This window comes from Echinops telfairi, unplaced genomic scaffold, assembly GCF_000313985.2.
Source record: "Echinops telfairi isolate 266 unplaced genomic scaffold, ASM31398v2 ScPeMD7_7459;HRSCAF=8497, whole genome shotgun sequence".
In the NCBI taxonomy this organism is placed as follows: domain Eukaryota; kingdom Metazoa; phylum Chordata; class Mammalia; order Afrosoricida; family Tenrecidae; genus Echinops; species Echinops telfairi.
The window spans coordinates 784,445-796,627 of NW_022111359.1; the positions used below are offsets into that span (position 1 = coordinate 784,445).

The following is a 12,183-nucleotide window of genomic DNA, read 5'->3' on the forward strand; positions in this document are numbered from 1 at the left end:
TATGGGGGCAGTTCTACTGTGTCCCACAGGGCCGCTGTGAGTTGGCCCCCTCCTACACCACGGGACTGGGTAAGCCCGAGGGGCGCACTCTCTTTCTCTCTCGACCCAGTAGAGGGTCCCCTGCCCGCATTCTTTGGCGTGGAGACGGCCTTCCAGTCCAGCAGGTGGGAATTATTCTGCCCAGAAAGTAACATTCGAGGAGGGCACGGGGGTTGTGGGGCAGGGCGCAGACAGTGCAAAGGCCCGGAGGTGGCGGCGCGCCCCACACCGAGTCCCAGGACATAGAGGACACGCGGGTCGCAGAGAGCCACCATGAGGGCTGGGGGGCTTCCGCGTAGGGACTCGGCCCCGCCCCGCGCAGGCCCTGCCTCCGGCGATCTCCGCCCTGGCCCCGCCCCATACCACGGTTACCAAGGAGATTCGACTCCGCCCCCGGCGTTCTTCTCTCGGGGCCCCGCACTACATCCGGGTTGCCGAAGACCTAACCCCGCCCCTCTCAGGCCCCGCCCGCAGACCAGGGTTGCCAAGGAGAGTTGGTCCCGCCAGGCCCCGCCCCCTAAGGAGACCTGACCCCGCCTTACTCCGGCGGGAGCTGCAGACCAGGGTTGCCAAGGAGAGTTGGTCCCGCCCTCCGCTTATTTTTTTCGCCAGGCCCCGCCCCCTAATGAGACCTGACCCCGCCTTACTCCGGCGGGAGCTGCAGACCAGGGTTGCCAAGGAGAGTTGGTCCCGCCCTCCGCTTATTTTTTTTCGCAAGGCCCCGCCCCCTAATGAGACCTGACCCCGCCTTACTCCGGCGGGAGCTGCAGACCGGGGTTACCAAGGAAACCTGGTTCCGCCCCGCGCAGGTTCCGCCCCTCGTGAGGCGCATAGTCCCAGAATACGGCCCCGCCTCTCAGCCTGGCTGCCCACGCTTCCGACGCTCTTAGTTTGCCCCTCGGCGGCCGCCGTCGCCCAGCCCGACGCCCCGCCGCGCACGCCGCGGCTCTCCCGCGCCTCCACACGTCGTGCGTGCCGTGCGTGGGCATGCGTGTGCGTGAGCGTCGGCCGGCGAGGGAGCAGCAAACGGCCGGCGGCGGCGCCGCGCGGGGGGCAGTCAGCGCGGCGCAGGCGGCAGGGGCCATGGCTGAAGCGTCGCCGCAGCCCGGACGGTACTTCTGCCACTGCTGCTCTGTGGAGATCGTTCCGCGCCTGCCGGTGAGGCCCGGCGGCGGCGGCGGGCAGGCGGGCCCGTGCCCTCAGGCCTGAGGCCGGGCCACGGCGCGGGGGGCAGACGGAGGCCGAGTGGCCGGCTTCATCCGGAAGGGAGCGAGTAGGGGGCTGGGGGCTTCCGCCCCGTCCCGCTCCTGCGGCTGCCTGGGGCTCGGGACGGGCGGACTCGGGGCGCCGGAAGTGGCGACCGCTTCCTGTGCCGGGGGCTGCCCCTCTAGTTCGGCCTGACCTTCCACGGCGGCCCTCCTGGTCACTGGCCGGCCCGCGGCCCGGGAGCTAGTGGACTGAGCGGACCTGGTGGCCAACGGGGATGCGCACCTTCCCGGCCAGGCCCGGCGACCCTGCGGGGGGGTCCGCGAGTTACCGGGGTCACCGACCCACGTGACTGGGGCAGAGTCGACCCCAGGTGCCCGAGCTGTTAACCCCACTGCCACCCACCATGGCTACCAACCCACGTGACCCTGTAGCCCGGGTCAGAGTCGCCCCCAGGTGTCCGAGCCTGTTAACCCCACTGCTGTCTACCAAGGCCACCTGACCCAACCCCTAGGGACCTTATAGGGGAGCAGAGACACGCCCGTCCAGGTATGTGAACCTGTTAACAGACTCACCTCCACCTCCCAAGCCCACTGCCAGCGACACATGACCATCCAGGCTGGGGCAGAGCTGCCCCTGGGGGTGTTTGAGCTTGTTAACACACTGTCACACAACAGAACCCGCTGCTACCAAGGCCACCTTGACCCACCTGTCCCTAGAGACCAGAGTGGACGCTTGTACCCCCAACCCCTACAGGGGACTGGAAACTTGTCTTGAGTACAGCCAGCTTCGTGTGTCCCTGCTGTTTAGTAGCCTGACCCACAGCACCACTAGGCTCCACACGCATTGTTCCGTGTGAGCAGACAACTTAGAGAGAGACTGTGTGTGTGTGTGTGTGTGTGTGTGTGTGTGTGTGTGTGTGTGTGTGTACACGTCTGGGAAGCTTCCTGGAGGAGGTGACCAGAGTGCTGTGGTCTGTGGGACAGGGCCTTGGCTTCTGCTGTATGAGGTCCAGGCAGGACTGGACAAGTTAATGTCGGTTGGTGGACACAGCCAGCCCTGAAGTGGGGATGCAGTCTAATCCTAGGAGTCTGAGGTTTTTGTGAAATGTGTGTTTGCAACTGAGAAGGGACTGACTCCTGTCCTAGCCTTCAGAATGTTCCGACTGCCCAGTGACTCTTGGTGAGAGCCTGATCCAGGCCATTTCCCCTGGCCTCAGTCTGCCCATCTGTCCCGTGGGGCGCACGGAGAGTGTGGGCAGTGCCCATAAGGACAGCAGGGGAATGGGGCTTATGGGTGCCAGATCCTAGAGCGGCTCAAGCCCACCCAGGCCCAGTTATCTCCTGTAGTCAGTAGGACCCTGTGTTGGGGGAGGGCCCTCATGGAGATTTCTGGGATTCAGTGGATGTCAAGCCCCAGGACCCTATGTGCTGGGTTAGGCTCTGGACATTTGTATATTTGGGGGCACTGCTGCCTGGAAACCTGGCCCCAGGCCCCATACTGCCCTTGCTTTGTGTCCCCCTGGGGACATGTGGCATGCACAGGGATCTGGAGCTGCCGGACAGCCCGTCACATGGATACAGTGGCCACTGCCAGGGCAACACCAGGGCTAGCACGCAGGACAGATGGCCGGACAGGCTGTGTGCTGCCTGTGAGAGTAGGGGGTGGGACAAGCAGGCAGGGAGGCAGGTAGGCAGGGGCCCACCCAGGGCCTGGGATGGACAGACCAACAGCACAGTGCAGAACTTTGGACTTTGTGCTGCTGGAACCCAGGGGACAAATACTGGCCTAGGCTGGTGCAGAGACAGTGGGGCCAGAGATAAGGAGGTGGCTGCCTGACGAGCCCCTGCCTGCCTCTGTGGGGGCCTGGACATGTGGGGCTGAGCAGCATGGGCCTGGGGCCCCTGAACGGAGGCAGGCACTGCCGTTCTGGGCTCTCCTCCCTGGGGAAGCTGCCGCCTCCGTGAGTTGGCGTCCCCTTGCAGGGACACACTGCGTGCCCAGCTGCAGCTGCGCAGGGCGTCAGGGTGGGGTTGGCCCGCTGCGCCCTGGGCACACTGAGTCAGAGCTGAGGTGTTGAGGATGTCCTCCATTTGCAGGTGGGGAGACCGAGGCACACGCCGGAGGTGGCGTTTGAGAGGCCCGACTTCCAGAGGGGGCAAGCCAGGTAGCTATCTGGGGAGGGAGGTGCTGAGCCAGCCACAGCCCGGCAGGGGGAGGAGCCTGAGGGGGAGGAGAGCGCAGCGGCCCCTTTTCCAGAAAGGCAGACTGAGGTGCAGGCTGAGGGGAGAGAGGCAGTTATGGGGTGAGCTCAGGGCTACATCCCCTCCTGTGCCTGCCCCATACCTGTTCTGTACTTTCTTTGTCCCAGAGTCACGGGAAGAAGCTGTCCACACTCTCCTAGTCGCTGTGTGTGCAGTGCGTGCAGTGACAGCCATCCGGGAGCTGGACTGGGGGCGGGGAGGGGCTTCCCCCAGCCTTGCCCAGGGCTGAGCCTTCTGAGGATCCACTTGGGTCCCACAGACAAGTCAGTGTGTGAGTGCTGTGTCGAGGGGGCGGGCCTCTGTGAGTGTGAGTGCGTGTGTGGAGGGGACTGCCTGTGTGGCAGTGTGTTAGGTCGGCCTGTCAGTGAGGGGAGTGAGCGAGTGTAGGTGTCGGTTTGTGTCGTCAGTGTGGTTTGCGGGGTGCCTGGTAGGAGTCTGTGGGTGTGCAGTGAGTGGGATTGAGTCACTGGGTGTGTCTCCGGGTGTGTCAGGGAGCAGGTATGAGCATCTGTGAGTGGGTGTGCCAATGGATGTGTAGGTGTGTCTGGTTGTGAAAGTCCTTTGCGAGTGTCAGTGAGTGTGTCCCTGGGTCTGAAAGACCAGCGTGTCTTAAGTGGGTGTGAATCCTGGGGCATGCCATTGGGTGGGTATAGCTGTGGGTGTGGCAGTCCTTGGGGTGTCAGTGGATGTGTCCATCAGTGTGAATATCATTGGGTGTGGATCAGTGAGCGGTGCGACAGTGTGAGTCCTTGGGTGTGGCAGGGACTATTCAGTGGATGTGTTGACATGTCTGTGGGTGTGAATCCGTGGGTGTGTCAGTGAGCGTCAATGGCTGTGAGTGTCTAAATGGGTGTGAGTCCTTAGGTGTGCCAGTGTTGGGGGGGATGCATCTGAGTGTCAGTGTTCGTGGGGATGAGTGTGTCATGGGAGTGTCTGTTAGTGGGGATGGTTCTGGGTGTGACTGTGAGGTGGTGTGTGTGTGTTGGGGGGGGAAATGAGGGCCTGCAGCTTCAGAAGATCATCCTGTGACCCCCTGCTGGGGGCACGCCGAGCTGCAGCACCGGAGTCAGGCCCAGAAAGTGGGCTGTCCCTGCTCCTTGGACACACTTCTGTCACCTTCCCTAACATTGCCCGGGGCTCCCTGCAGCCAAGGAGTGAATGCGTCCTCTGTTGGGTAGTGACCCTGCGGTGGGAGGTGGGCCCTCAGGCCTGCCCCCCACTGGGCGCTGACCTGCTTCCCCACCCTGCCTCCCTCAGGACTACATCTGCCCACGCTGTGAGTCAGGTTTCATTGAAGAGCTGCCCGAAGAGCCCAGGTAATGCGTGAGGGGTGGGGGGCATGCCTTTGGGGCCCCCAGGGGAGTGTGGCTCCGCCTGGAGAGATGCTGCATGTGCAGGTGCTGCCCTGGCCTGTGGCCGTCCGATGAGGCCACCAAGGGTCTGCACATTCCTGAGAAAAGGACTGGTATCGCCTGGGCAGCGACCTTGCCACCACCCGCTGATGCCCACCTCCTGCACCTCCCCCCCAGGAATTCGGAAAATGGTTCTGCCCCTTCCACAGCCCCCACGGACCAGAATAGACAGCCTCTGGAGGTGAGAGGGTGGTGCGGGGGGTGGGGCAACTTGAGGCCCTGGACACCCCGGTCACCGCCTCTCTCCTGCAGCACGTGGACCAGCACCTCTTCACGCTGCCACAGGGCTACGGGCAGTTTGCTTTTGGCATCTTTGACGACAGCTTTGAGATCCCTACACTTACCTCTGGGGCACAGCCTGACGATGGCCGGGACCCTGAGGGCCGGCGCGAACACCCATCCCGGCACCGCTACGGTGCCCGGCAGCCCCGGGCCCGCCTCACTGCCCGGCGCACCACCAGCCGCCACGAGGGCGTCCCCACACTGGAAGGGTGAGCGGCCTGTGCCCCTGCGTGACCCACTTGCTGGGCTGTGACTGCCATCCCCAGCCCTGACCCGCCTCCTCCCCTTCAGGATCATTCAGCAGCTAGTCAATGGCATCATCACTCCAGCCACCATCCCCAACCTGGGCCTGGGCCCCTGGTGAGTAGGGGCATACCTGCCCCCCTACCCCCACCCCCACCCCCCTCCCCCTCCCTGATGCGCTGACATGCGCCTCTCTGCCCCCAGGGGCGTCCTGCACTCAAACCCCATGGACTACGCCTGGGGGGCCAATGGCCTGGATGCCATCATCACACAGGTACGGGCAGGCCAGCGGGTTTACAGGTCCTGCCAGGTGGGCACTGACCCCTGTGGGCGGGCTGGTGGGAGCTGTAGGGCTGCAGGCAGGACCAGCAGTGAGCATGGTGTCCCAGGTGGTTCTGACCAGCAGTTTAAAGTCCAAGGACTGTTACCCGTGGGGCCGGGTTCCCAGCATTTGCTTCTTTTCTCATAGCTGCTCAATCAGTTTGAAAACACGGGACCCCCACCTGCAGACAAGGAGAAGATCCAGGCCCTCCCTACCGTCCCCATCACCCAGGAGCACGTAGGTGCGCTGGCCAGCTGGGTAGGGGGTGGGGGGTGAGTGGATGGGCGCCCCCTCTGACCCCTGCCCACCCCGCCTGCAGGCTCCGGGCTCGAGTGCCCCGTGTGCAAGGACGACTACGCGCTGGGCGAGAGCGTGCGCCAGCTGCCCTGCAACCACCTCTTCCACAATGGCTGCATCGTGCCCTGGCTGGAGCAGGTAAGCAGCCCTCCCAGGCCCACCCACCCTTCCCGTCCCCGCCCTGACCTAACTCCTGTCTGCCCCACCAGCACGACAGCTGCCCTGTCTGCCGGAAGAGCCTCACAGGCCAGAACACAGCCACCAACCCCCCGGGGCTGACGCGGGTGAGCTTCTCCTCGTCCTCCTCCTCGTCCTCCTCCAGCTCGCCCAGCAACGAGCACGCAGCCAGCAACTCCTAGTCCTTGCCTGCCCTCCCAGAGGAGCCATCACAGGGCCTCCAGCCCTGACACCACTTGGCCACCCACGGACTCGGAGGTGCCCCGGCCGCCACCCTTGTGCCCCATCAGCGGCTCTGCTGCCTGAGCGCCCCCGGGGTGGGCGAGGAGCTCGGCCACCCCGTTCAGCTGGCCTTCCGGAGGACGCCCGAGCCCTGGGCACGTGGCTGCCTTGCGGACAAGACCCAGCTGCCCTGCCCCTGACCTTGCCCTCGACGTGTCCAACAACGGAAAGGTTTTTATAAGTTTAAATTATTATTGCTTTGAAATAAATGGACGTTTCAGGTCACGTACACAGATGATGTGTGGGAGATGAGAGGGCCACGCCTGCACAGCCCTTGCCAGGACTGAGAATGATCTTCCAGAAGGAGCCTTGGTCCCACGAGAGCGGTTTAACCCCGCCTCCTGCAGAGTGCACCAGCCCACCCATCTGGGCAGTGTGTGCCATTTCTGGGCGTGAGGTTTTGTCACACAGCGGTGGGGGACTCCAGAGCTCAGCGGCCTGCTGCTGTATGTACCCGACACGTGTGTGTGACGCCATAGGGGCTCTGTGGCTTTGCTGCCTGCAACTGACTCCTCAGGCCTGTGGAGTCCTCATTCTTCCCTGCCCTGTGGACATGGTGCCTCCTGTGGGTCAGAGCCTGCCATGGGAGTACCACGGGGAGTGCAGAGACAGAAGCTGGTCCTGGTCCAGACAGCAGGCAGGAAGGTCTGCGTCAGAGGCCCACAGGACACCCCAGAAGGGGCTGCTGGCAGGGAAGCTAGAAGGAGGTGGTGCTTCTCCCAGAGCCAGGAGGGGAGCAGCTGGCGCCTGGCTCTCACTGTGCTGCCTGCTGGCGAGGCTTGTAAGGACAGCCCTTGATCCCATGTGCCAGCCACCTCCCTGACAGCTATGCCAGTATGGGATATGGGCAGGTCCTTCCTGAGACTGGCCTAGCCACACTCTCCTGCCCCAGTGACCTTGAGCCTGCCTTGGCCCCTGGACTTCTTGTCCTGCTGCAGGTGTGGCCCTGGGGGTGAGATTTCAGTGCTGAGGACAGGCCCAGGCCTGGGGTGGCAGGGCATTATCTGTGGTCACATGTGGGAGGTGTCTTGGGATGCTTGTGACTGCATGCCCATCTGCAGAGTGGCTAAGTCCAGGGTCCACGGGGAAGGGAGACGTGAGGTGGGCTTGGCTGGTGGGATGTTGACCAGTACCCTGGGCTGCACCCAGTCAGGAAAAGCACAAATGTCCCCAGATGTCACCTAGTGTCCCCCAGGCAGGGCTCCAACCGCCCCTCACCCAACTCTGCACCTCATGATCTGGCCTAACGTGCTCACACGCACACTGCCCAAGTTGAAGTCCATGCTGGCAGGAGGGAGGCCCCAAAGTGACCATCAGGAGTTTTTTCTGAAGTACGGGATGGAACGGATGTTTCAGATTTTGTGCCCCTGAGCAGGGACAGGTCATTCTAGGGGAGGGGTAGCCTGGGCCCTGCAGGGTTTGGGTGTTGTGAGCTTGGTGAAGGTTGTCCATTCGATATCTTGGCTGTATTATGTTCCACATCGCTGATGGTGTCCCCAGTGTACTGCCCCCACCCTCTCGTCCAGCCCTGCTGGAGGCTCCCCTCCTGAAGACTGGTGTTACCAGGCTCAGGCACACGCTTCCCGTACAGACATGTCCGGTCTGGCTGAAGCAGCTTGGGGGTGGGGGGGCAGGTTCCTTCCATGCCACCCAGGACCTGCCAGCGGACTCCTTTTCAGTGCAGTGGACAGTAGCCACCAGGCACAGTTTGACTCTGGTCTCAGGGCATGGAGGGGATGTTGGGATGGGGCAGTCCAAGTCCACTGCACCAGTTTGCATTGGTCACCTCTCCTGCCCCTCCCCCACAGCTCTGTTCCAAGGAAGGGCGCCTCCCCCGTGCACATGCTCACCACACGTTCCTCTCAGGACACTGGGGTGAAGGACAAAATAGCCCCCCATTTTACAGCCAGGCAGTCCGTGACCCTCAAGGCCCTCGGGGGTGAGCTCGGGTAGGCCAGAGCCCAACATCTGCAGGTGAGAGGGTGGACTTGGGGTACCCAGGGAGGTGGATGCAGGCAGGGCAGAGTACCACACGCCCATGAGGTATGGATTTGGCGCCCCACCCCACTCCCAGCCTCTGCCACTGTCCAGGAGACGGAAGCCTGGGAACTGGGTTTATTAGTGGGACTACTTGGGTGGGAGGGAAGTGCACCGACGTCCGTACAGCCGCCTGGACCTGCTGCAACCACCTGCCAGCTTCGGGTCCCAAGGGGAACAGGCCAGCCTTCCTGAGTATGGGAGCCCTAGGGCAGTCTCCCTGCTTCTGCAGGGTCCAAGTTGTCCTTGTCAGGTGTGGGGGCTGCTGGTTCCTTCCCATGGCTCCTGTGTCCAGCTTCTCGGGGTCCCTGCAGTCCTTGCGTCAGGGATGTCCAGTCCTGAGTCTCCTGTCTGCCTGCCTGCCCACCCTGCCACCAGGCCCCTGGAAGCCCTGGGCCCCTGGATGGTCAAGGTCATCTCGGCCCAGCATCGGGACATGTCCCAGGGATGGGAACCAGGATGGGCAGGTGGCTTTGGGCTGCGATTCTGCCTGTCACATGGGCTTGTCCCTCTGCTGGGCCAGCCCCTTTTCCAGCCTGGTCTGCCCACCACCCTGGCCCCTCAGCTCAGGGTGGCCCCACCCAAGCCTTTCCAGCCGCCTTGCTGGACCCCCTCTTCACTCCTCAGACTGGGGCTCCTGGAGTGCTGGCCATAGGTCGCAAGCCTGCCGTGACCCCAGTGCCCCGTACCAGGAGGCAGGTGCTCAATTTCTGCTCTGGGGAGGGCTGCCTGTCCGCAGCTCAGGCGTCTCCCAGAGTGGCAGGCCAGCTCTGTGCTCTGAGTTGGTCAACAGGCCCCTGCCGGCCTCTGAGCCCTCAAGACACCAGCACGGGCAGGAAATGGGTGGACAGGTGGTGGCGCCGCGTCCGGCTGCCGCGCCGGGGGGCCCCGCGCCCATCCAGTGCCAGGAACATGGGCCGTCCGCGGTGGCGCCAGCGCAGCGCAGCGTAGGTGTTGAAGCCATTCTCCTGGATGCGCTCGCGGAACCTGCAGTCGCCAGTGTAGACTCGCTGCGGGGGTGGGGGGTGGTGAGGCCGCCACCCCGCACCCCATGCCCCTCTCAGCGCCCAGGGACCCCGCCCGGCACTCACAGACCCGTAGAGTCGGCCTCTACGGTTCATGGCCACGTAGAAGCCTGCGTAGACGGCTTTGATGACCACGACTCCCACGCGGACCGAGCGGATCTCCACCACGCCTGCGGGAAGGGTGTGGGGGTGTGTGAGGCGGGGCTTGGGGGTCGGGCTCTGGAGGGCGTGGCCAGGGCCAGGTTGCATGCCCCTCTCTGTGCACTTGTTCGTGGTTCTTCACTCATTCCCTCATCCACTCATTCATTTAGCATTCAGGAGCAGAGACAAGCACTTCCGGCTTGCTGGCCCCATGCTGGGTAGGGGTCCCCCGGGGACCTCCCCAAGGACTGACTCCATCTGGGCAGGAGGACCCCTGGGTGAACCATCCTGGACATTTCCGGGATGCAGGCACAGGGAGGGACCCAGGCTGGCCTCCCGAGGCACTCAGGGCCCCCTGAGCAGGCAGTCCTGGCCAGCTGGGGGCAACAGTGCAAATCATCTGAAGCAGGGACCCTGGATGCAGCTCCAGCTGTTTCCCTGCCACTCCCCCCCCCCACCCAAGGTTCAGGGGAGGCTGTGGGGGGTGGGGGCATTCCCCCTGGGTCTGGGCCCTTGCCTTACTCTGCCCCCATCCCAGTCCTGTGTCCCCAGCCCAGAAAGGGGCATCCCACAGCCAGCACTGGAGGGAGCTTTTCCAGGTGTGGATTAGAGCTTGCTCCTCACCTGCTCAAAACCTTGCTGTGGCTCCCGAGTACATTCATAACAGCACGAATAGAACGGCCCTCGGACCAGGGTCTGACCACTGGTCACCCACCATGCACCTCTTCCGATCCTCCCCAGCCTGGCTGTGCCCCTCCCTGGGCACTGGCACCTGCCCTTCTCTGCCTGGCACCCGTTCCTTCTACTTTACGAAGCATGCTGTCCTTTTTCGGAGCACCGGTCTCTCCTGTCAACACTGGCACCTAGAACCAAGAGCTCCCTGATGTGGAGGGGAAGCCGAGACATGGCGCCCCCCGACAGGACAGGGTAGAACTGCACCCTGCAGGTTTCTGAGACAAACTCTTTATGGGGGTAGAACGTCTTATCTTTCTCTGATGGAGCAGCTAGTCCTGGCCTTGCAATTAGGATCTCAGGACTCCCTACGTTAGCACACAGTAGGTGCTTAATTTAGGCTCGAAGGCATATGCCAAAGGACCAATAGGTGCTCCACATACTTTCTTGTCCTTGAAGAAAGTTTACAAATCCCTTTTTGCACACCCACCCACTGATCCACAGCCACCCAGGCAGTAGGGACTCACCGAGACCTGATAGGACAGGAGCACTGCCCCTGTGGGCTTCTGAGACTGCAAATCTCCACAGGAGCAGACAGCCTCATCTTGCTCCTGTCGAGTGGGCTGCTGGGCTAGAACCGCCGACTTTGGGGTTTGCAGCCCTATACCTAACTGGCTGCACCACCAATACATCTTTACAAGACCTAGGAGGTGGTGCCCCAATGAATAAGCACAGAACGAAGGAGACTCCAGGCTCCTCCTACACTGAGCTGTCCCTCACCTGTCATCCCCAGCTGCCCACACACACGGGGAAGCCAGGTCCCAAGAGAGGCAGCCACTGTCCCAGGTCACGCAGTGTGGCCAGGCCTCACCCCCAGCCTGAGGCCACCCCACCTGACCATGCCCACCACTGACCGACCGGCCCAGCCAGTCCCAGTCACCTGCCCTCTGTCCCATCCAGTCTAATGAGGGCCTTGACAGCCCCAGATGAAAGCAGCTGGGAGAGGCAGCGGTGATTACCTGCCCTAATGGTGGTGATTCAGCAGGCGGTCAGCCATTTGCTGGCCCCCCTCCCTAGTGGCTCTCACCCAGGCCCCCTCAGAGCTGAAGGGAAGCTGAAGCCCATCCACCAGCTGCCCTGGCTCTGGGGATGGCCAGCCGATGCTGCCTGCCACGCCCTCCCATAGAGTCAGAGTGAGTGCCTGCTTTTTGATGGGCAAGGCTCTAGGGGACAGCGCAGGTGACCACGACTCCAGCTCAGCGTGGATCCATCCCCACCCCTGCAGGCTGGCCCTGGGGCGGCCAGCCCCTCTCTGTCTCCATGCCCCCATCACCAGTGGAGAGGAGGCACAAGAGCCCCAGTTCAGACCCTTCCTACATCCCACTAGGTCCCAGGCCTGGAGCTCGGGTTTCCCCAACCTCAGGACCATTCCGTAAAGGCTCTTTTTGGCATCGGAGTCGGACCTGGAGCTGGGCACTTGCTCTGCGTCCCCCTGTCCACTTGTCTCCCTGTTATGAGGACGGAAACGGGAGCACCCCAAACGAAATGACTTGGCCGCAAAGCCGGAGCAGCCGTTGTGGGGATCAACAGGTGCTCCACATACTTTCCGGCCGGCCGCCCCGTCCCCGCCCGCTGTCCTGGCCGCCGCCTCCGGGGTGCCCTCTGGAGCGCACTCACTGTCGGGGCTGTGGCGCCAGCGGGTGCCCTGCACTCGGCCGCCCGGGTCCACGCGCAGGAAGAAGTGGGTGGAGGAGAAGAGGCGCCGCCAGCGCACGTCGCCCTCC

General features: G+C 63.3%; 2 protein-coding genes across 2 annotated transcripts in view; one reads left to right on the forward strand and one right to left on the reverse strand.

Annotated features, from left to right (window-relative positions):
- Window positions 1-1,102: 1,102 nt before the first annotated feature.
- Window positions 1,103-6,753, forward strand: RNF126 (ring finger protein 126). Its single transcript, XM_004716973.2, has 9 exons — window positions 1,103-1,197; window positions 4,767-4,825; window positions 5,039-5,102; window positions 5,174-5,412; window positions 5,495-5,563; window positions 5,651-5,720; window positions 5,916-6,009; window positions 6,088-6,203; window positions 6,275-6,753. The coding sequence occupies exons 1-9, from the start codon at window positions 1,123-1,125 to the stop codon at window positions 6,422-6,424; spliced, it is 936 nt and encodes a 311-aa protein (XP_004717030.1). The 5' UTR covers window positions 1,103-1,122; the 3' UTR covers window positions 6,425-6,753.
- Window positions 6,754-9,376: 2,623 nt separating this feature from the next.
- Window positions 9,377-12,183, reverse strand: part of FGF22 (fibroblast growth factor 22) — a 13,010-nt gene continuing 10,203 nt past the window's right edge. Inside the window, exons 2-4 of the mRNA XM_004717006.1 lie at window positions 12,077-12,179; window positions 9,653-9,756; window positions 9,377-9,571 (exon numbers count right to left, since the gene is read on the reverse strand). Coding sequence (XP_004717063.1) covers window positions 9,377-9,571; window positions 9,653-9,756; window positions 12,077-12,179 — 402 coding nt within the window. The remainder of the gene's footprint in view (window positions 9,572-9,652; window positions 9,757-12,076; window positions 12,180-12,183) is intronic.